Here is a 25019-nt window from a genome sequence, read left to right as displayed (position 1 = left end):
TTGTCTATGTTAGGTCATAATTTGAGTTAAGGGTTTGTCTATGGCATGTTATAATTTGAGTTAAGGGTTTGTTTATGTAAGGTTATAATTTGAGTTAAGGGTTTGTCTATGTGAGGTCATACTTTGACTGAAGTGTTTGTCTATGTTAGGTTATACTTTGAGTTAAGGGTTTGTCTATGTTAGGTTATACTTTGAGTTAAGGGTTTGTCTATGTGAGGCTATACTTTGAGTTAAGTGTTTGTCTATGTGAGGCTATACTTTGAGTTCAGTGTTTGTCTATGTGAGGCTATACTTTGAGTTCAGTAGTTGTCTATGTGAGGTTATACTTTAAGTTAAGTGTTTGTCTATGTTAGGTTATACTTTGAGTTCAGTGGTTGTCTATGTGAGGCTATAATTTGAGTTAAATGTTTGTCTAAGTGAGGTTATACTTTGAGTTCAGTGTTTGTCTATGGCAGGTTATAATTTGAGTTAAGTGTTTGTCTATGTGAGGCTATACTTTGAGTTTAGTGTTTGTCTATGTGAGGCTATACTTTGATTAAGTGTTTGTCTATGTGAGGTTATACTTTGAGTTAAGGGTTTGTCTATGTGAGGTTATACTTTGAGCTCAGTGGTTGTCTATGTGAGGTTATACTTTGAGTTCAGTGGTTGTCTATGTGAGGTTATACTTTGAGTTAAGTATTTGTCTAAGTGAGGTTATACTTTGATTAAGTGTTTGTCTATGTGAGGTTATACTTTGAGTTAAGGGTTTGTCTATTTGAGGCTATACTTTGAGTTCAGTGGTTGTCTGTGTGAGGTTATACTTTGAGTTCAGTGTTGTCTAGTGGTGGAGGTTATACTTTGAGCTCCCAGTGGGTTGTCTATGGTGAAGGTTATACTTTGAATTAGTGTTTGTCTATGTTAGGTTATACTTTGAGTTAGTGGTTTGTCTATGTGAGGCTATACTTTGAGTTAAGTGTTTGTCTATGTGAGGCTATACTTTGAGTTCAGTGTTTGTCTATGTGAGGTTATACTTTGAGTTCAGTGGTTGTCTATGTGAGGTTATACTTTGAGTTAAGTGTTTGTCTATGTGAGGTTATACTTTGAGTTAAGTGTTTGTCTATGTGAGGTTATACTTTGAGTTAAGTGTTTGTCTATGTGAGGTTATACTTTGAGTTCAGTGTTTGTCTATGGCAGGTTATATTTTGAGTTAAGTGTTTGTCTATGTGAGGTTATACTTTGAGTTAAGTGTTTGTCTATGTGAGGTTATACTTTGAGTTACGTGGTTTGTCTATGTGAGGTTATACTTGAGTTAAGTGTTTGTCTATGTGAGGTTATACTTTGAGTTCAGTGGTTGTCTATGTGAGGTTATACTTTAAGTTAAGTGTTTGTCTATGTTAGGTTATACCTTGAGTTCAGTGGTTGTCTATGTGAGGCTATAATTTGAGTTAAATGTTTGTCTAAGTGAGGTTATACTTTGAGTTCAGTGTTTGTCTATGGCAGGTTATACTTTGAGTTAAGTGTTTGTCTATGTGAGGCTATACTTTGAGTTTAGTGTTTGTCTATGTGAGGCTATACTTTGATTAAGTGTTTGTCTATGTGAGGTTATACTTTGAGTTAAGGGTTTGTCTATGTGAGGTTATACTTTGAGCTCAGTGGTTGTCTATGTGAGTTATACTTTGAGTTCAGTGGTTGTCTATGTGAGGTTATAACCTTTGAGTTAAGTATTTGTCTAAGTGAGGTTATACTTTGAGTTCAGTGTTTGTCTATGGCCAGGTTATACTTTGAGCTCAGTGGTTTGTCTATGTGAGGTTATTATTTGAGTTAAGTGTTTGTCTATGTGAGGTTATACTTTGAGTTCAGTGGTTGTCTATGGCAGGTTATAATTTGAGTTAAGGGTTTGTCTATGTTAGGTCATAATTTGAGTTAAGGGTTTGTCTATGGCATGTTATAATTTGAGTTAAGGGTTTGTTTATGTAAGGTTATAATTTGAGTTAAGGGTTTGTCTATGTGAGGTCATACTTTGACTGAAATGTTTGTCTATGTTAGGTTATACTTTGAGTTCAGTGGTTGTCTATGGCAGGTTATACTTTGAGTTAAGGGTTTGTCTATGTGAGGCTATACTTTGAGTTAAGTGTTTGTCTATGTGAGGCTATACTTTGAGTTCAGTGTTTGTCTATGTGAGGCTATACTTTGAGTTCAGTGGTTGTCTATGTGAGGTTATACTTTGAAGTTAAGTGTTTGTCTATGTTAGGTTATACTTTGAGTTCAGTGGTTGTCTATGTGAGGCTATACTTTGAGTTAAATGTTTGTCTATGTGAGGTTATACTTTGAGTTCAGTGTTTGTCTATGTGAGGTTATAATTTGAGTTAAGTGTTTGTCTATGTGAGGCTATACTTTGAGTTTAGTGTTTGTCTATGTGAGGCTATACTTTGATTAAGTGTTTGTCTATGTGAGGTTATACTTTGAGTTAAGGGTTTGTCTATGTGAGGTTATACTTTGAGCTCAGTGGTTGTCTATGTGAGGTTATACTTTGAGTTCAGTGGTTGTCTATGTGAGGTTATACTTTGAGTTAAGTATTTGTCTAAGTGAGGTTATACTTTGAGTTCAGTGTTTGTCTATGGCAGGTTATACTTTGAGCTCAGTGGTTGTCTATGTGAGGTTATTATTTGAGTTAAGTGTTTGTCTATGTGAGGTTATACTTTGAGTTCAGTGGTTGTCTATGGCAGGTTATAATTTGAGTTAAGGGTTTGTCTATGTGAGGCTATAATTTGAGTTAAGGGTTTGTCTATGGCATGTTATAATTTGAGTTAAGGGTTGTTTATGTAAGGTTATAATTTGAGTTAAGGGTTTGTCTATGTGAGGTCATACTTTGACTGAAGTGTTTGTCTATGTGAGGCTATACTTTGAGATTAGTGTTTGTCTATGTGAGGCTATACTTTGAGTTCAGTGTTTGTCTATATGAGGTTATACTTTGAGTTAAGTGTTTGTCTATGTTAGGTTATACTTTGATTAAGTGTTTGTCTATGTGAGGTTATACTTTGAGTTAAGGGTTTGTCTATGTGAGGTTATACTTTGAGCTCAGTGGTTGTCTATGTGAGGTTATACTTTGAGTTCAGTGGTTGTCCTAGTGAGGTTGTACTTTGAGTTCAGTGTTTGTCTATGGCAGGTTATAATTTGAGTTAAGTGTTTGTCTATGTTAGGTTATACTTTGATTAAGTGTTTGTCTATGTTAGGTTATACTTGATTAAGTATTTGTCTAAGTGAGGTATACTTTGAGTTCAGTGTTTGTCTATGGCAGAGTTATACTTTGAGTTAAGGGTTTGTCTATGTGAGGCTATACTTTTGAGTTAAGTGTTTGTCTATGTGAGGCTATACTTTGAGTTCAGTGTTTGTCTATGTGAGGCTATACTTTGAGTTCAGTGGTTGTCTATGTGAGGTTATACTTTGAGTTAAGTGTTGTCTATGTTAGGTTATACTTTGATGAAGTGTTTGTCTATGTGAGGTTATACTTTAAGTTAAGTGTTTGTCTATGTGAGGCTATACTTTGATTAAGTGTTTGTCTATGTGAGGTTATACTTTGAGTTAAGGGTTTGTCTATGTGAGGTTATACTTTGAGCTCAGTGGTTGTCTATGTGAGGTTATACTTTGAGTTCAGTGGTTGTCTATGTAAGGTTATACTTTGAGTTAAGTATTTGTCTAAGTGAGGTTATACTTTGAGTTCAGTGTTTGTCTATGGCAGGTTATACTTTGAGCTCAGTGGTTGTCTATGTGAGGTTATTATTTGAGTTAAGTGTTTGTCTATGTGAGGTTATACTTTGAGTTCAGTGGTTGTCTATGGCAGGTTATAATTTGAGTTAAGGGTTTGTCTATGTTAGGTCATAATTTGAGTTAAGGGTTTGTCTATGGCAGGTTATAATTTGAGTTAAGGGTTTGTTTATGTTAGGTTATAATTTGAGTTAAGGGTTTGTCTATGTGAGGTCATACTTTGACTGAAGTGTTTGTCTATGTTAGGTTATACTTTGAGTTAAGGGTTTGTCTATGTTAGGTTATACTTTGAGTTAAGGGTTTGTCTATGTGAGGCTATACTTTGAGTTAAGTGTTTGTCTATGTGAGGCTATACTTTGAGTTCAGTGTTTGGCTATATGAGGCTATACTTTGAGTTCAGTGGTTGTCTATGTGAGGTTATACTTTGAGTTAAGTGTTTGTCTATGTTAGGTTATACTTTGATTAAGTGTTTGTCTATGTGAGGTTATACTTTGAGGTAAGGGTTTGTCTATTTGAGGCTATACTTTGAGTTCAGTGGTTGTCTGTGTGAGGTTATACTTTGAGTTCAGTGGTTGTCTATGTGAGGTTATACTTTGAGCTCAGTGGTTGTCTATGTGAGGTTATACTTTGAGCTCAGTGGTTGTCTATGTGAGGTTATACTTTGAGTTCAGTGGTTGTCTATGTGAGGTTATACTTTGAGTTAAGTGTTTGTCTATGTGAGGTTATACTTTGAGCTCAGTGGTTGTCTATGTGAGGTTATACTTTGAGTTCAGTGGTTGTCTATGTGAGGTTATACTTTGAGTTAAGTGTTTGTCTATGTGAGGTTATACTTTGAGTTCAGTGTTTGTCTATGGCAGGTTATATTTTAAGTTAAGTGTTTGTCTAAGTGAGGTTATACTTTGAGTTCAGTGTTTGTCTATGGCAGGTTATATTTTGAGTTACGTGTTTGTCTATGTGAGGCTATACTTTGAGTTAAGTGTTTGTCTATGTGAGGTTATACTTTGAGTTCAGTGGTTGTCTATGTGAGGTTATACTTTAAGTTAAGTGTTTGTCTATGTTAGGTTATACTTTGAGTTCAGTGGTTGTCTATGTGAGGCTATAATTTGAGTTAAATTTTTGTCTAAGTGAGGTTATACTTTGAGTTCAGTGTTTGTCTATGGCAGGTTATAATTTGAGTTAAGTGTTTGTCTATGTGAGGCTATACTTTGAGTTTAGTGTTTGTCTATGTGAGGCTATACTTTGATTAAGTGTTTGTCTATGTGAGGTTATACTTTGAGTTAAGGGTTGTCTATGTGAGGTTATACTTTGAGTTCAGTGTTTGTCTATGGCAGGTTATACTTTGAGCTCAGAGTTTGTCTAATTGAGGTTATACTTTGAGCTCGGTGGTTGTCTATGTGAGGTTATACTTTGAGTTAAGTATTTGTCTAAGTGAGGTTATACTTTGAGTTCAGTGTTTGTCTATGGCAGGTTATACTTTGAGCTCAGTGGTTGTCTATGTGAGGTTATTATTTGAGTTAAGTGTTTGTCTATGTGAGGTTATACTTTGAGTTCAGTGGTTGTCTATGGCAGGTTATAATTTGAGTTAAGGGTTTGTCTATGTTAGGTCATAATTTGAGTTAAGGGTTTGTCTATGGCATGTTATAATTTGAGTTAAGGGTTTGTTATGTAAGGTTATAATTTGAGTTAAGGGTTTGTCTATGTGAGGTCATTCTTTGACTGAAGTGTTTGTCTATGTTAGGTTATACTTTGAGTTAAGGGTTTGTCTATGTTAGGTTATACTTTGAGTTAAGGGTTTGTCTATGTGAGGCTATACTTTGAGTTAAGTGTTTGTCTATGTGAGGCTATACTTTGAGTTCAGTGTTTGTCTATGTGAGGCTATACTTTGAGTTCAGTGGTTGTCTATGTGAGGTTATACTTTGAGTTAAGTGTTTGTCTATGTTAGGTTATACTTTGATTAAGTGTTTGTCTATGTGAGGTTATACTTTGAGTTAAGTGTTTGTCTAAGTGAGGTTATAATTTGAGTTAAGGGTTTGTCTATGTTAGGTCATAATTTGAGTTAAGGGTTTGTCTATGGCAGGTTATAATTTGAGTTAAGGGTTTGTTTATGTTAGGTTATAATTTGAGTTAAGGGGTTGGTCTATGTGAGGGTCATACTTTGACTGAGTGTTTGTCTATGTTAGGTTATACTTTGAGTTAAGGGTTTGTCTATGTTAGGGTTATACTTTGAGTTAAGGGTTTGTCTATGTGAGGCTATACTTTGAGTTAAGTGTTTGTCTATGTGAGGCTATACTTTGAGTTCAGTGTTTGTCTATATGAGGCTATACTTTGAGTTCAGTGGTTGTCTATGTGAGGTTATACTTTGAGTTAAGTGTTTGTCTATGTTAGGTTATACTTTGATTAAGTGTTTGTCTATGTGAGGTTATACTTTGAGTTAAGGGTTTGTCTATTTGAGGCTATACTTTGAGTTCAGTGGTTGTCTGTGTGAGGTTATACTTTGAGTTCAGTGGTTGTCTATGTGAGGTTATACTTTGAGCTCAGTGGTTGTCTATGTGAGGTTATACTTTGAGCTCAGTGGTTGTCTATGTGAGGTTATACTTTGAGTTAAGTGTTTGTCTATGTGAGGTTATACTTTGAGTTCAGTGTTTGTCTATGGCAGGTTATACTTTGAGTTAAGTGTTTGTCTAAGTGAGGTTATACTTTGATTAAGTGTTTGTCTATGGCAGGTTATATTTTGAGTTACGTGTTTGTCTATGTGAGGCTATACTTTGAGTTAAGTGTTTGTCTATGTGAGGTTATACTTTGAGTTCAGTGGTTGTCTATGTGAGGTTATACTTTAAGTTAAGTGTTTGTCTATGTTAGGTTATACTTTGAGTTCAGTGGTTGTCTATGTGAGGCTATAATTTGAGTTAAATGTTTGTCTAAGTGAGGTTATACTTTGAGTTCAGTGTTTGTCTATGGCAGGTTATAATTTGAGTTAAGGGTTTGTCTATGTTAGGTTATACTTTGAGTTAAGGGTTTGTCTATGTGAGGCTATACTTTGAGTTAAGTGTTTGTCTATGTGAGGCTATACTTTGAGTTCAGTGTTTGTCTATGTTATGTTATACTTTGAGTTCAGTGGTTGTCTATGTGAGGTTATACTTTGAGCTCAGTGTTTGTCTATGTTAGGTTATACTTTGAGTTCAGTGTTTGTCTATGTGAGGTTATACTTTGAGTTAAGGTATTGTCTATTTGAGGCTTATACTTTGAGTTCAGTGGTTGTCTATGTGAGGTTATACTTTGAGCTCAGTGGTTGTCTATGTGAGGTTATTACTTTGAGTTAAGTGTTTGTCTAATGTGAGGTTATACTTTGAGTTCAGTGTTTGTCTATGGCAGGTTATATTTTGAGTTAAGTGTTTGTCTATGTGAGGTCATACTTTGAGTTAAGTGTTTGTCTATGTGAGGTTATACTTTGAGTTCAGTGGTTGTCTATGTGAGTTTATACTTTAAGTTAAGTGTTTGTCTATGTTAGGTTATACTTTGATTAAGTGTTTGTCTATGTTAGGTTATACTTTGAGTTCAGTGGTTGTCTATGTGAGGTTATACTTTGATTAAGTGTTTGTCTATGTGAGGTTATACTTTGAGTTCAGTGTTTGTCTATGGCAGGTTATATTTTGAGTTAAGTGTTTGTCTAAGTGAGGTCATTCTTTGACTGAAGTGTTTGTCTATGTTAGGTTATACTTTGAGTTAAGGGTTTGTCTATGTTAGGTTATACTTTGAGTTAAGGGTTTGTCTAGGTGAGGCTATACTTTGAGTTAAGTGTTTGTCTATGTGAGGCTATACTTTGAGTTCAGTGTTTGTCTATGTGAGGCTATACTTTGAGTTCAGTGGTTGTCTATGTGAGGTTATACTTTGAGTTAAGTGTTTGTCTATGTTAGGTTATACTTTGATTAAGTGTTTGTCTATGTGAGGTTATACTTTGAGTTAAGTGTTTGTCTAAGTGAGGTTATACTTTGAGTTCAGTCTTTGTCTATGGCAGGTTATATTTTGAGTTACGTGTTTGTCTATTTTGTCTATGTGAGGCTATACTTTGAGTTCAGTGTTTGTCTATGTGAGGTTATACTTTGAGTTCAGTGGTTGTCTATGTGAGGTTATACTTTAAGTTAAGTGTTTGTCTATGTTAGGTTATACTTTGATTAAGTGTTTGTCTATGTTAGGTTATACTTTGAGTTCAGTGGTTGTCTATGTGAGGTTATACTTTGATTAAGTGTTTGTCTATGTTAGGTTATACTTTGAGTTCAGTGGTTTGTCTATGTGAGGCTATAATTTGAGTTAAATGTTTGTCTAAGTGAGGTTATACTTTGAGTTCAGTGTTTGTCTATGGCAGGGTTATAATTTGAGTTAAGTGTTTGTCTATGTGAGGGCTATACTTTGAGTTTAGAGTGTTTGTCTATGTGAGGCTATACTTTGATATTAAGTGTTTGTCTATGTGAGGTTATACTTTGAGTTAAGGGTTTGTCTATGTGAGGTTATACTTTGAGTTCAGTGTTTGTCTATGGCAGGTTATACTTTGAGCTCAGAGTTTGTCTAATTGAGGTTATACTTTGAGTTCAGTGGTTGTCTATGTGAGGTTATACTTTGAGTTAAGTATTTGTCTAAGTGAGGTTATACTTTGAGTTCAGTGTTTGTCTATGGCAGGTTATACTTTGAGCTCAGTGGTTGTCTATGTGAGGTTATTATTTGAGTTAAGTGTTTGTCTATGTGAGGTTATACTTTGAGTTCAGTGGTTGTCTATGGCAGGTTATAATTTGAGTTAAGGGTTTGTCTATGTTAGGTCATAATTTGAGTTAAGGGTTTGTCTATGGCAGGTTATAATTTGAGTTAAGGTTTGTTTATGTAAGGTTATAATTTGAGTTAAGGGTTTGTCTATGTGAGGTCATACTTTGACTGAAGTGTTTGTCTATGTTAGGTTATACTTTGAGTTAAGGGTTTGTCTATGTTAGGTTATACTTTGAGTTAAGGGTTTGTCTATGTGAGGCTATACTTTGAGTTAAGTGTTTGTCTATGTGAGGCTATACTTTGAGTTCAGTGTTTGTCTATGTGAGGCTATACTTTGAGTTCAGTGGTTGTCTATGTGAGGTTATACTTTGAGTTAATTGTTTGTCTATGTTAGGTTATACTTTGATTAAGTGTTTGTCTATGTGAGGTTATACTTTGAGTTAAGGGTTTGTCTATTTGAGGCTATACTTTGAGTTCAGTGGTTGTCTGTGTGAGGTTATACTTTGAGTTCAGTGGTTGTTTATGTGAGGTTATACTTTGAGTTAAGTGTTTGTCTATGTGAGGTTATACTTTGAGTTCAGTGTTTGTCTATGGCAGGTTATATTTTGAGTTAAGTGTTTGTCTAAGTGAGGTTATACTTTGAGTTCAGTGTTTGTCTATGGCAGGTTATATTTTGAGTTACGTGTTTGTCTATTTTGTCTATGTGAGGCTATACTTTGAGTTAAGTGTTTGTCTATGTGAGGTTATACTTTGAGTTCAGTGGTTGTCTATGTGAGGTTATACTTTAAGTTAAGTGTTTGTCTATGTTAGGTTATACTTTGATTAAGTGTTTGTCTATGTTAGGTTATACTTTGAGTTCAGTGGTTGTCTATGTGAGGTTATACTTTGATTAAGTGTTTGTCTATGTTAGGTTATACTTTGAGTTCAGTGGTTGTCTATGTGAGGCTATAATTTGAGTTAAATGTTTGTCTAAGTGAGGTTATACTTTGAGTTCAGTGTTTGTCTATGGCAGGTTATAATTTGAGTTAAGTGTTTGTCTATGTGAGGCTATACTTTGAGTTTAGTGTTTGTCTATGTGAGGCTATACTTTGATTAAGTGTTTGTCTATGTGAGGTTATACTTTGAGTTAAGGGTTTGTCTATGTGAGGTTATACTTTGAGTTCAGTGTTTGTCTATGGCAGGTTATACTTTGAGCTCAGAGTTTGTCTAATTGAGGTTATACTTTGAGTTCAGTGGTTGTCTATGTGAGGTTATACTTTGAGTTAAGTATTTGTCTAAGTGAGGTTATACTTTGAGTTCAGTGTTTGTCTATGGCAGGTTATACTTTGAGCTCAGTGGTTGTCTATGTGAGGTTATTATTTGAGTTAAGTGTTTGTCTATGTGAGGTTATACTTTGAGTTCAGTGGTTGTCTATGGCAGGTTATAATTTGAGTTAAGGGTTTGTCTATGTTAGGTCATAATTTGAGTTAAGGGTTTGTCTATGGCATGTTATAATTTGAGTTAAGGGTTTGTTTATGTAAGGTTATAATTTGAGTTAAGGGTTTGTCTATGTGAGGTCATACTTTGACTGAAGTGTTTGTCTATGTTAGGTTATACTTTGAGTTAAGGGTTGGTCTATGTTAGGTTATACTTTGAGTTAAGGGTTTGTCTATGTGAGGCTATACTTTGAGTTAAGTGTTTGTCTATGTGAGGCTATACTTTGAGTTCAGTGTTTGTCTATGTGAGGCTATACTTTGAGTTCAGTGGTTGTCTATGTGAGGTTATACTTTGAGTTAATTGTTTGTCTATGTTAGGTTATACTTTGATTAAGTGTTTGTCTATGTGAGGTTATACTTTGAGTTAAGGGTTTGTCTATTTGAGGCTATACTTTGAGTTCAGTGGTTGTCTGTGTGAGGTTATACTTTGAGTTCAGTGGTTGTTTATGTGAGGTTATACTTTGAGTTAAGTGTTTGTCTATGTGAGGTTATACTTTGAGTTCAGTGTTTGTTTATGGCAGGTTATATTTTGAGTTAAGTGTTTGTCTAAGTGAGGTTATACTTTGAGTTCAGTGTTTGTCTATGGCAGGTTATATTTTGAGTTACGTGTTTGTCTATTTTGTCTATGTGAGGCTATACTTTGAGTTAAGTGTTTGTCTATGTGAGGTTATACTTTGAGTTCAGTGGTTGTCTATGTGAGGTTATACTTTAAGTTAAGTGTTTGTCTATGTTAGGTTATACTTTGATTAAGTGTTTGTCTATGTTAGGTTATACTTTGAGTTCAGTGGTTGTCTATGTGAGGTTATACTTTGATTAAGTGTTTGTCTATGTTAGGTTATACTTTGAGTTCAGTGGTTGTCTATGTGAGGCTATAATTTGAGTTAAATGTTTGTCTAAGTGAGGTTATACTTTGAGTTCAGTGTTTGTCTATGGCAGGTTATAATTTGAGTTAAGTGTTTGTCTATGTGAGGCTATACTTTGAGTTTAGTGTTTGTCTATGTGAGGCTATACTTTGATTAAGTGTTTGTCTATGTGAGGTTATACTTTGAGTTAAGGGTTTAGTCTATGTGAGGTTATACTTTGAGCTCAGTGGTTGTCTATGTGAGGTTATACTTTGAGTTCAGTGGTTGTCTGTGAGGTTATACTTTGAGTTAAGTATTTGTCTAAGTGAGGTTATACTTTGAGTTCAGTGTTTGTCTATGGCAGGTTATACTTTGAGCTCAGTGGTTGTCTATGTGAGGTTATTATTTGAGTTAAGTGTTTGTCTATGTGAGGTTATACTTTGAGTTCAGTGGTTGTCTATGGCAGGTTATAATTTGAGTTAAGGGTTTGTCTATGTTAGGTCATAATTTGAGTTAAGGGTTTGTCTATGGCAGGTTATAATTTGAGTTAAGGGTTTGTTTATGTAAGGTTATAATTTGAGTTAAGGGTTTGTCTATGTGAGGTCATACTTTGACTGAAGTGTTTGTCTATGTTAGGTTATACTTTGAGTTAAGGGTTTGTCTATGTTAGGTTATACTTTGAGTTAAGGGTTTGTCTATATGAGGCTATACTTTGAGTTCAGTGGTTGTCTATGTGAGGTTATACTTTGAGTTAAGTGTTTGTCTATGTTAGGTTATACTTTGATTAAGTGTTTGTCTATGTGAGGTTATACTTTGAGTTAAGGGTTTGTCTATTTGAGGCTATACTTTGAGTTCAGTGGTTGTTTATGTGAGGTTATACTTTGAGTTCAGTGGTTGTCTATGTGAGGTTAGACTTTGAGCTCAGTGGTTGTCTATGTGAGGTTATACTTTGAGTTAAGTGTTTGTCTATGTGAGGTTATACTTTGAGTTCAGTGTTTGTCTATGGCAGGTTATATTTTGAGTTAAGTGTTTGTCTAAGTGAGGTTATACTTTGAGTTCAGTGTTTGTCTATGGCAGGTTATATTTTGAGTTAAGTGTTTGTCTATGTGAGGCTATTCTTTGAGTTAAGTGTTTGTCTATGTGAGGTTATACTTTGAGTTAAGTGTTTGTCTATGTGAGGCTATACTTTGAATTCAGTGGTTGTCTATGTGAGGTTATACTTTGAGTTAAGTGTTTGTCTATGTTAGGTTATACTTTGATTAAGTGTTTGTCTATGTGAGGTTATACTTTGAGTTAAGTGTTTGTCTATGTGAGGTTATACTTTGAGTTAAGTGTTTGTCTATGTTAGGTTTTACTTTGATTAAGTGTTTGTCTATGTGAGGTTATACTTTGAGTTAAGTGTTTGTCTATGTTAGGTTATACTTTGATTAAGTGTTTGTCTATGTGAGGCTATACTTTGAGTTCAGTGGTTGTCTATGTGAGGTTATACTTTGAGTTAAGTGTTTGTCTATGTTAGGTTATACTTTGATTAAGTGTTTGTCTATGTGAGGTTATACTTTGAGTTAAGGGTTTGTCTATGTGAGGTTATACTTTGAGTTAAGGGTTTGTCTATGTTAGGTTATACTTTGAGTTAAGTGTTTGTCTATGTGAGGTTATACTTTGAGTTAAGGGTTTGTCTATGTGAGGTTATACTTTGAGTTAAGGGTTTGTCTATGTGAGGCTATACTTTGAGTTAAGTGTTTGTCTATGTGAGGTTATACTTTGAGTTCAGTGGTTGTCTATGTGAGGTTATACTTTAAGTTAAGTGTTTGTCTATGTTATGTTATACTTTGAGTTCAGTGGTTGTCTATGTGAGGCTATAATTTGAGTTAAGTGTTTGTCTATGTGAGGCTATACTTTGAGTTAGTGTTTGTCTATGTGAGGCTATACTTTGATTAAGTGTTTGTCTATGTGAGGTTATACTTTGAGTTAAGGGTTTGTCTAAGTGAGGTTATACTTTGAATTCAGTGTTTGTCTATGGCAGGTTATAATTTGAGTTAAGTGTTTGTCTATGTGAGGCTATACTTTGAGTTTAGTGTTTGTCTATGTGAGGCTATACTTTGATTAAGTGTTTGTCTATGTGAGGTTATACTTTGAGTTAAGGGTTTGTCTATGTGAGGTTATACTTTGAGCTCAGTGGTTGTCTATGTGAGGTTATACTTTGAGTTCAGTGGTTGTCTATGTGAGGTTATACTTTGAGTTAAGTATTTGTCTAAGTGAGATTATACTTTGAGTTCAGTGTTTGTCTATGGCAGGTTATACTTTGAGCTCAGTGGTTGTCTATGTGAGGTTATTATTTGAGTTAAGTGTTTGTCTATGTGAGGTTATACTTTGAGTTCAGTGGTTGTCTATGGCAGGTTATAATTTGAGTTAAGGGTTTGTCTATGTTAGGTCATAATTTGAGTTAAGGGTTTGTCTATGGCAGGTTATAATTTGAGTTAAGGGTTTGTTTATGTAAGGTTATACTTTGAGTTAAGGGTTTGTCTATGTGAGGCTATACTTTGAGTTAAGTGTTTGTCTATGTGAGGCTATACTTTGAGTTCAGTGTTTGTCTATGTGAGGCTATACTTTGAGTTCAGTGGTTGTCTATGTGAGGTTATACTTTGAGTTAAGTGTTTGTCTATGTTAGGTTATACTTTGATTAAATGTTTGTCTACGTGAGGTTATACTTTGATTAAGTGTTTGTCTATGTGAGGTTATACTTTGAGTTAAGTGTTTGTCTATGTGAGGTTATACTTTGAGCTCAGTGGTTGTCTGTGTGAGGTTAGACTTTGAGCTCAGTGGTTGTCTATGTGAGGTTAGACTTTGAGCTCAGTGGTTGTCTATGTGAGGTTATACTTTGAGTTCAGTGTTTGTCTATGTGAGGTTATACTTTGAGTTCAGTGTTTGTCTATGGCAGGTTATATTTTGAGTTAAGTGTTTGTCTATGTGAGGCTATACTTTGAGTTAAGTGTTTGTCTATGTGAGGTTATACTTTGAGTTCAGTGGTTGTCTATGTGAGGTTATACTTTGATTAAGTGTTTGTCTATGTTAGGTTATACTTTGAGTTAAGTGTTTGTCTATGTAAGGTTATACTTTGAGTTCAGTGGTTGTCTATGTGAGGTTATACTTTGATTAAGTGTTTGTCTATGTTAGGTTATACTTTGATTAAGTGTTTGTCTATGTGAGGTTATACTTTGAGTTAAAAGTTTGTCTATGTGAGGTTATACTTTGAGTTAAGTGTTTGTCTATGTTAGGTTATACTTTGATTAAGTGTTTGTCTATGTGAGGTTATACTTTGAGTTAAGTGTTTGTCTATGTGAGGTTATACTTTGAGTTAAGTGTTTGTCTATGTTAGGTTATACTTTGATTAAGTGTTTGTCTATGTGAGGTTATACTTTGAGTTAAGTGTTTGTCTATGTTAGGTTATACTTTGATTAAGTGTTTGTCTATGTGAGGCTATACTTTGAGGTCAGTGGTTGTCTATGTGAGGTTATACTTTGAGTTAAGTGTTTGTCTATGTTAGGTTATACTTTGAGTTAAGTGTTTGTCTATGTTAGGTTATACTTTGATTAAGTGTTTGTCTATGTGAGGTTATACTTTGAGTTAAGGGTTTGTCTATGTGAGGTTATACTTTGAGTTAAGGGTTTTTCTATGTTAGGTTATACTTTGATTAAGTGTTTGTCTATGTGAGGTTATACTTTGAGTTAAGGGTTTGTCTATGTGAGGTTATACTTTGAGTTAAGTGTTTGTCTATGTGAGGTTATACTTTGAGTTCAGTGTTTGTCTATGTGAGGTTATACTTTGAGTTCAGTGTTTGTCTATGTGAGGTTATATTTTGAGTTCAGTGTTTGTCTATGTTAGGTTATACTTTGAGTTCAGTGTTTGTCTATGTGAGGTTATACTTTGAGTTCAGTGTTTGTCTATGTGAGGTTATATTTTGAGTTCAGTGTTTGTCTATGTTAGGTTATACTTTGAGTTCAGTGTTTGTCTATGTGAGGTTATATTTTGAGTTCAGTGTTTGTCTATGTGAGGTTATACTTTGAGTTCAGTGGTTGTCTATGTGAGGTGATACTTTGAGTTCAGTGTTTGTATATGGCAGGTTATACTTTGAGCTCAGTGGGTGTCTATGTGAGGTTATAATTTGAGTTAAGTGTTTGTCTATGTGAGGTTATACTTTGAGTTCAGTGTTTGTCTATGGCAGGTTATAATTTGAGTTAAGGGTTTGTCTATGTTAGGTTATACTTTGACTGAAGTGTTTGTCTATGTAAGGTTCTATTATGAGTAAAGTATTTGTCCATGTGATGATATATTCTGTCCTTTTCTATGGCATACCAAATAATTTATCCATGGCATTATCTTGTCCTCGTTCGTTATATAAACTTCATATACTGTCGGTTTTCTTGTATTCTTCACATTGTACTTTCAATCAAAGAAGATTATCGACAACCGAAGTTATGTCACCATCAGCGACAAACGCGGGTTTCTGGTGACAATAGCTTTAGATGTTTGGTGCTGATGTCACCTGACACGTCTAGGACTAATTCGGTTCTATTGTCTCGGAAATGAGCAAAATCATACCAATTTTAATCAGTGACGTCTTTTAAAATAAAAACAATAGAAACGAGGTTCAAATTGATTTAAAATTTAATCGGTGAAATCGATAAGAATGACAATTCATTGTTACAGAAACAATATCATTGTATGTTAAAAGAAAACTCGAGTAGATGTATACTCTATATTGTATTTAATGAAATTTCCCCAATAAATCATTTTCATTACTGTTGTTCTTGCCTGAAATGTAGGCATGCTAAAATCAAAACATTACAAATGACAAGGAAGAAAAAATGATACAGAAAGGCGATTACGGCATTGAAACCTCTACCTGATGTGTGTGAACTCCTTCTAATCCCCTCCTGACGAGTTGCCGAGGAAATACATCCAAACGAGTCCTTAAACTTCACACACTTACTCACAAGTTTCATGCTTTTAGCAAACACCATTTATTGTACAGACTCGTCGCTTTTCAATCACCTGGGGTCAAATATAAGTTTATTGTAACTATAAATAGATTTTCGACCTCCTCGCTCTACTGATTTCATTAATAAATGCTGTTTTATCCTGACACCTACTCACATTCATCCTATCTTGTACGAGTTGACATTTTACTGACCATGGTGTAACATTGAGGTCATTGTTATTACAAATTGGTTTTCGATATCCTTGCTTTACCGACCTCGTTAATTGGTCGATGTAACTTTCTATAAGTGGATTTTTGACCTCCTCAATCTACGGACTTCAACAATTATATCTGATTTATCTGAATCTTCAAACACAATTACGATCTGTTGAATGAATTTCCATTTCAATCTCATTAAATCGAAATGGAGATCACTCTTACCATAAATCGATTTTCATTATCGTTAATCACAAATAAAACCTCTTGTTATGGTAGTTAGTTTTTTTCTACGCGGCATTAGGACTCGGCACCTCTTGCTATCTTCCCATCGCTCGAGACATCTTGTGAAAATCCGTATTTTAGAACCACTCTTTGTAATTTTAATGGGACATTAAACTCTGTTTATATCGAATAGGTCATTTGAAACTCTTTGTTATTTCAGTGAGATCTGTGAACCGTTTTTGTGCTTTGAATGTTATATTTAAACCTCTTAGTGATTTGAGCCTATTTAACATTTGAACATTTTGAATTAATGTAACATTTTGACCTCTTCGTGATTTGAGCGCAGGTAACATTTAAACTTTTTTGAGCTAATGAGATGTTTGAACCTCAACGTGATTTTAGCCTATGTAACGTTTGAACCTGTTTGGGTAGATGTAACGTTTGAACCAGTTTGGGTAAATGTAACGTTTGAACCAGTTTGGGTAAATGTAACGTTTGAACCAGTTTGGGTAAATGTAACGTTTGAACCAGTTTGGGTAAATGTAACGTTTGAACATGTTGGGTAAATGTAACGCTTGAACCAGTTTGGGTAAATGTAACGTTTGAACATATTGGGTAAATGTATCGCTTGAACCTGTTTGGATAAAGGTAACGTTTGAACCTGCTTGAGTCAATGTAACCTTTGAATTTCGATTGGAGTTGATGTTGCATTTGTATGTCTATAGCGTGAGAGGACAGACGACACATGTCAAGGAGAAGCTTCAAACTCTCATCACAGATTTTAAATGTCTATGGAGTAAGAGGACAGACGACAACATGTAAAGGAGAAGCTCCAAACTCTCATCACAGATTTTAAATGTCTATGGAGTAAGAAAACAGATGACAACATGTAAAGGAGAAGCTCCAAACTCTCAACACAGATTTTAAATGTCTATGGAGTAAGAGGACAGACGACAACATGACAATGAGAAGCTCCAATTTCTCAACACAGGTTTTAAATGAATTACTCGAAATGCAAAACTCACCTTGACAATAACATGTATATTTGTTAATCATTCAATGTTCAAAACATTAATTAATTATCATTTAATAGAAAATGCTTTCTTAAATGTTTCTTATCAGATTAATGAGTTCGGTATATTACCTGTACATTATTGTTTATTGTCCTAGAAGCAGCATGTCCTCACTACATCACTACCTATACATTTATGCCATATACATTATTTGAGGGAATTGTGCAGGTAAGACGACCAATATGATGACCATGGCAGAGAATTTAGAAACATGATACATACATGTATCATTCTACCACAATAGACGGGCGTTACTCCAAAGGCATGAAACAATCATTACAGCTGTTGAATAAAGTTCAGTTTATACCATACGTGGTATAAACTCTAAATACGTTTTGATTGGTTGACACGGTAACATTTGATAGAAACTATTTTTATTCACTTGGTTCAATGGGTTTGGATTGGCTAACACTAGAAGGCCGCTTCACGATGTCCCGGAAATGATAACGCAAAAAAGTAGTTGCAACTGGTTTGGTCATATTTTCAAAAATATATTTAGATTTCTATCAATTTATTTCCTTGTGAATAAGATTGAAAATGTTTTGAAATCAAATGTAATATTTCCATACATTACCGAAAATGTCAGTTTTGCATATTAAGGAGCGGTATTTTACTTTAGGTCATATTCTTACACCACACCTGGTATTACGAAAGGAACACACATTGACACAAACAGGTCATCATCAGCATAGCTTTTCTATTGAGGTAGAAACAGGTCACAAAAACTCTTGGTTGTTGAATTTGGTATTTCTTTTGCTCTCGTTAGTTATTTTTCCATTCATTGTGTAACCTTTCATTACAGAAATTATTTAACTTCCAAGGTAGAACACGAATGAATGATATCCGTTAATAATACAAGTATTAAGCGATAGTGCTAGTCCACACTGGAGGTTCAGAACATTCATTAACAGTACATGTACTAAGCGATAGTCCACGCTAGAGGTTCGGGAAATCCATTGGTAATATATGTACAAGCGATAGTCCACACTGGAGGTTCTGGACATCCCCGCAATATCACCAGAAACTTTGTCCACCTCTCTAGTGATTCCATACAGCTGGTTTCACTGCAGATCGGTAGTAAGTTGTTTTTTTTTTCATTTCAACATTCTAAAATTCTTTCTTTTTTTTTATCACCACACCATTTCTTATCTAAATGATAGAGTAGTTAACAATGAATTCATCAGATAAGGCGACGACGGCGATGAGGATGATGTGAAGAACAGAAATGATAATGTCATTCTTGATGATTCATTACAATGAGACACATTTATATACTAAGTATTAGTTTCACGTAAAACTATAACTACTGCCATATGATGAATCTTGATAAAAATTTCAAACTTGACAATATCCGATGATAAATCGATACTTTTACGACGATATACAGTTGAATGGGAAATTATTTGACGATATCATCACATTTTTCTGATGATACGTGTGCAAAATTTCCGATGTCTTAATTATACATAACTGTTGATACGTTAGCATATTTTATGATAACGTTACGATATCTCGGATGATACGTAGGCACTTTCTCTGATGCTGTAATGATACATAATGGATGATACGTTAGCGCATTATCTGATGACGTAATGATGCAAAACCCGTGAGCACATTTTCTGATGACGTAATTGTACATAATTGATGATACGTGAGCACATTTTCTGATCAAGTAATGATACACAACTGATGATACATGAACACATTTTGATGACATAATGATACATACCAGATGATATTTTGACACATTTTCTGTTAAGTAATGATAAATAACTGATAACATTTGGGCACATTCTCTGATGACGTAATGTTACATGCCTGCTGATATTTGGACACATTTCTGATGACGTAATGATCAATAACTGATGATATTTGGACACATTTCTGATGACGTAATGATACATAACTGATGATATTTGGACACATTTTCTGATGACGTAATGATACATAACTGATGATATTTGGACACATTTTCTGATGACGTAATGATTCAAATACTGATGATACGTATGCAACTTTTCTGTGAAGTAGTAAAACGTCTGATGATACGCAGGCACATGACGATATGAAGGGAGATTTGGGTAAATAATTTTTATCTTATGATGCGAGGGATAGGCCTTTGGTTTAATGGAGACCTTGGAGGGGTTCCTCTAGCCTGCTGAGCGTTCAACTTAGTGGCGTCCATCGGGTCGCTGCGTCGGTCATGCACCGCTGAATTTTTGTATCTGGGTAGACTGTCTGACTGAGTCGCCTTGTACACGTTGGGAGCGCTACAACTCGGCTTCATATAAACCTGGCCGTCAATTCTTCCCCCGAATCCTGTAACATTATTAGGTAAATTCAAGCGGATAGCTGATCCGCATTTCTTCATTTCCCCCTTTTTCCGCCTTGTTTCTCCTTGTACGACAATCACTCGATACATCAGAAGAACTATTACTAGGGAGTTTTTTGACGTGAAGAACATGTTAGTATAACTAATCACGCCATATTTAAATATCAACAAAAGTCTAACCACCAAGAAAGGACAGTCCTGCATGAAAATCGACGTCACGATGCCGTAGATTTCCGGATTACAACAACCCACTTTATCTGTGTCTGAGTATCCGGACGATGGAACCCCGGACTGGTCACGGCGGGCACGTGTCGCGGTCAGCACGAGTGTAAACTGGAGCAGACTCAATGTCCAGATCCCCAGAATAATGTAACACAGCAGACGATTGTACATCACCTGTAATGTATACGATAAGGATACACTGTCCGTCACTGTCATAATACAGTAATGAGGATACACTGTCCGTCACTGTCATACATACAGTAATGAGGATACACTGTCCGTCACTGTCATAATACAGTAATGAGGATACACTGTCCGTCACTGTCATAATACAGTAATGAGGATACACTGTCCGTCACTGTCATACATACGATACACTGTCCGTCACTTTCATACATACAATAATGATGATACACTGTCCATCACTGTCATACATACAATAATGAGGATACACTGTCCGTCACTGTCATACATACAATAATGAGGATACACTGTCCGTCACTGTCATACATACAATAATGAGGATACACTGTCCGTCACTGTCATACATACAATAATGATGATACACTGTCCGTCACTGTCATACATACAATAATGATGATACACTGTCCGTCACTGTCATACATACAATAATGATGATACACTGTCCGTCACTGTCATACATACAATAATGATGATACACTGTCCGTCACTGTCATACATACAATAATGATGATACACTGTCCGTCACTGTCATACATACAATAATGAGGATACACTGCCCGTCACTGTCATACATACACTAATGAGGATACATTGTCCATAACTGTCATACATACACTAATGAGGATACACTGTCCGTCACTGTCATACATACAATACCGAGGATACACTGTCCGTCACTGTCATACATACAATAATGATGATACACTGTCCGTCACTGTCATACATACAATAATGATGATACACTGGCCGTCACTGTCATACATACAATAATGATGATACACTGTCCGTCACTGTCATACATGCAATACTGAGGATACACTGTCCGTCACTGTCATACATACAATAATGAGGATACACTGTCCGTCACTGTCATAATACAGTAATGAGGATACACTGTCCGTCACTGTCATACATACAATACTGAGGATACACTGTCCGTCACTGTCATACATACAATAATGAGGATACACTGTCCGTCACTGTCATACATACAATAATGAGGATACACTGTCCGTCACTGTCATACATACAATAATGAGGATACACTGTCCGTCACTGTCATAATACAGTAATGAGGATACACTGTCCGTCACTGTCATACATACAATAATGAGGATACACTGTCCGTCACTGTCATACATACAATAATGAGGATACACTGTCCGTCACTGTCATACATACAATACTGATGATACACTGTCCGTCACTGTCATAATACAGTAATGAGGATACACTGTCCGTCACTGTCATACATACAATAATGAGGATACACTGTCCGTCACTGTCATACATACGATACACTGTCCGTCACTGTCATACATACAATAATGATGATACACTGTCCGTCACTGTCATACATACAATAATGAGGATACACTGTCCGTCACTGTCATAATATAATAATGAGGATACACTGTCCGTCACTGTCATACATACAATAACGTGGATACACTGTCCGTCACTGTCATAATACAGTAATGAGGATACACTGTCCGTCACTGTCATAATACAGTAATGATGATACACTGTCCGTCACTGTCATACATACAATAATGAGGATACACTGTCCGTCACTGTCATACATACAATAACGAGGATACACTGTCCGTCACTGTCATACATACAATAACGAGGATACACTGTCCGTCACTGTCATAATACAATACTGAGGATACACTGTCCGTCACTGTCATACATACAATAATGAGGATACACTGTCCGTCACTGTCATACATACAATAATGATGATACACTGTCCGTCACTGTCATACATACAATAATGATGATACACTGTCCGTCACTGTCATACATACAATAATGATGATACACTGTCCGTCACTGTCATAATACAATAATGATGATACACTGTATAATTATATTATGTTGTTAGGCAATGGGGTGCCCTAGAGTTTGAGGCCCAGTTAGGTCATGACTCGTAAAGTTGTCTTCCTACGTCATTTATGTTACTATGTTTATCATATATATTAATTTATTATTGAATATAATGCAGAAAAGCGTCCGTCTAAAGACATGTAACATGTATATGACTTAGCGTGGACTACTTGACAGTCACGTCTTCCTCATCAAAATGTCCCTACTCATTATCTCAATCGCTATCTTATTTTCTATCAACGGGTTGTCCAAATCATCACTCTTATTACAATATGGCATAATGAAGATGTCAATGCAAATAACTACTGTAATCTCTATCATCTTCTTGTCATATCATTTCATCTTAAATACCTTATTTTCATTTAAATCTTTCATTAAACTGTCCAATATAATCAATTTCATCACAACAACGCATTATTTACATGTTTATATTTTGTTTTGTTGCGTTGTTTCTTCGAAATGCTTTAATGATAGTGCAGTTGATGTACAACACACTTTACCCTTACTGCAACTGTAGCTGTATGCTAACTCTTATTTTCGTCAGTATACAACCAACTGAAAAGCATGCATTAATAAATACTACAATCAAAATATAATTGATCGACTGCATCCGTTAGAAAAATGGAAACTGTGTAATGCCGGACCGCTCAGTTTCGTTATATTGCTATAAGATCGTGTAGGCCAGACCTACTAAGTATTATTAACAAAAGTAAGTTAATAATGTTAAAATTAGAATATGACCAAATTCCATGCTATATTCAAATTATCGACATTTCTAGCAGCAAAACCCAACAAACTTCAATCCACAAATCTAAATCTGGCCTTGTGAATAGACGTGTATACAATCATAATGTACATTGATTACGATAATCCTAGCTGAGTGGCTACACAGCTGAATCTGGTTTTTTATTATTTCAATTAGTGTAAGATCTCTCAGATAGGATAACAAATAACGTTTGGACCATTGAGCTTTCTGCGGAGTACTCATTAACGTAATACACACGATCAGTTCTCTTTATTCCCCTAATCATATACGTACTACTGCTCTTTGATACTGTTAAGAAGGTCTTGTTCCAAAGACAAATTCTACTTTTCTGCGAAAACATTGAAAGAACTAGAAACGTGCTTCTAATCATGCGCAGATGGATACACGATAGGCAAACCATCAACAATTTACTGTCCGCGGGCAATAGGTCTAAACAAAAAAAGGTAGTATGTTTTGAAATTTTTTAAATCCTTCTTTATTTCTTAATAATGGAAGGATCCTACATGGAACCAATAACAATACTCAAAACCGTCAGTTAATGTTATTCTCATTCTGTTTATTAAATATTTATCTTTACCCACCGGTCATCCACTTCCTATATTATTTATCTTTACCCACTTGTCATCCCTTTCCTATATTATTTATCTTTACCCACTTGTTACCCCTTTCCTATATTATTTATCTTTACCCACTTGTTACCCCTTTCCTATATTATTTATCTTTACCCACTTGTCATCCACTTCCTATATTATTTATCTTTACCCACTTGTCATCCCTTTCCTATATTATTTAGCTTTACCCATCGGTCATTCACACCCTATATTATCTATATATTCCCAACGGTCGACCCTTTTCTATATTATTTTTCTATACCCACCAGTCATCCCGAATCTATATTATTAATCTATACCTACTGGTCACCTCCTTCTTATATCTATGTTATTAATCAATTCCTACTGATTATCCCGTTCCTATATTTATATTTTTTTAATCTATGTCCTCTACTAGTCATACATCTTCCTTTATTTACATTTAGAATTGAATTTTGGAAATGCGAGGGAGGTTTCACTGTAAGCAATAAATACGTACCAACTCTTCGCTGAATGCCTCGTAGAACTCCACTATATCGGCGGCTGTCCCCACATATACCAATAGGAGCTGGGATAACTGGTCATGTGACAGGGAACCTTTAGGCAGTAACCATCTACCTACTATCAGCATCAAAAGTAGAAACTGTTCAAGTATTCGAAGCCAGAGATTGGCCGGAATAGCCAGTGGAATGGTGATTTCTACCTGTAAAAGGTAAAATACGTGTTGGATGGCTATATCTAAATGTACAAGGAAACATACAAGTGGAATGGTTATCTCTAACTTCACAAGGAAACATACAAGTGGAATGGTAATCCCTAACTTTACAAGGAAACAGATAAGTGGAATGGTTATCTCTAACTTTACAAGGAAACAGATAAGTGGAATGGTTATCTCTAACTTTACAAGGAAACAGACGTGTGGAATGGTTATCTCTAACTTTACAAGGAAACAGACGTGTGGAATGGTTATCTCTAACTTTACAAGGAAACAGACGTGTGGAATGGTTATCTGTAACTTTACAAGGAAACAGATAAGTGGAATGGTTATCTCTAACTTTACAAGGAAACAGACATGTGGAATGGTTATCTGTAACTTTACAAGGAAACAGACGTGTGGAATGGTTATCTCTAACTTTACAAGGAAACAGATAAGTGGAATGGTAATCTCTAAATCTACAAGGAAGCATGCGTGTGGAATGGTTATCTCTAACTTCACAAGGAAACAGACGTGTGGAATGGTTATCTGTAACTTTACAAGGAAACAGACGTGTGGAATGGTTATCTGTAACTTTACAAGGAAACATACGCATGGAATGGTTATCTCTAACTTTACAAGGAAACAGACGTGTGGAATGGTTATCTCTAACTTTACAAGGAAACAGATAAGTGGAATGGTAATCTCTAACTCTACAAGGAAACAGACGTGTGGAATGGTTATCTCTAACTTTACAAGGAAACATATAAGTGGAATGGTAATCTCTAACTCTACAAGGAAGCATGCGTGTGGAATGGTTATCTGTAACTTTACAAGGAAACAGACGTGTGGAATGGTAATCTCTAACTTTACAAGGAAACAGATAAGTGGAATGGTTATCTCTAACTTTACAAGGAAACAGACGTGTGGAATGGTTATCTCTAACTTTACAAGGAAACAGACGTGTGGAATGGTTATCTGTAACTCTACAAGGAAACATACGTATGGAA

At 35.2% G+C, this 25019-nt stretch overlaps 1 protein-coding gene across 1 annotated transcript in view; it reads right to left on the bottom strand.

The window, feature by feature from the left end:
* Positions 1 to 15463: 15463 nt before the first annotated feature.
* The window catches only part of LOC117345116 (transmembrane protein 26-like), a 68320-nt gene continuing 58764 nt past the window's right edge, over positions 15464 to 25019 (bottom strand). Inside the window, exons 3-4 of the mRNA XM_033908076.1 lie at positions 23815 to 24018; positions 15464 to 20036 (exon numbers count right to left, since the gene is read on the bottom strand). Of these exons, the coding sequence (XP_033763967.1) occupies positions 19401 to 20036; positions 23815 to 24018 (840 nt within the window). The 3' untranslated portion in view covers positions 15464 to 19400. The remainder of the gene's footprint in view (positions 20037 to 23814; positions 24019 to 25019) is intronic.

The sequence above is a fragment of the Pecten maximus genome, chromosome 16, assembly GCF_902652985.1.
Source record: "Pecten maximus chromosome 16, xPecMax1.1, whole genome shotgun sequence".
NCBI classification, from domain to species: domain Eukaryota; kingdom Metazoa; phylum Mollusca; class Bivalvia; order Pectinida; family Pectinidae; genus Pecten; species Pecten maximus.
Note: the sequence above shows the minus strand (reverse complement) of the source record. Positions and strands in the feature narration are given on the sequence as shown.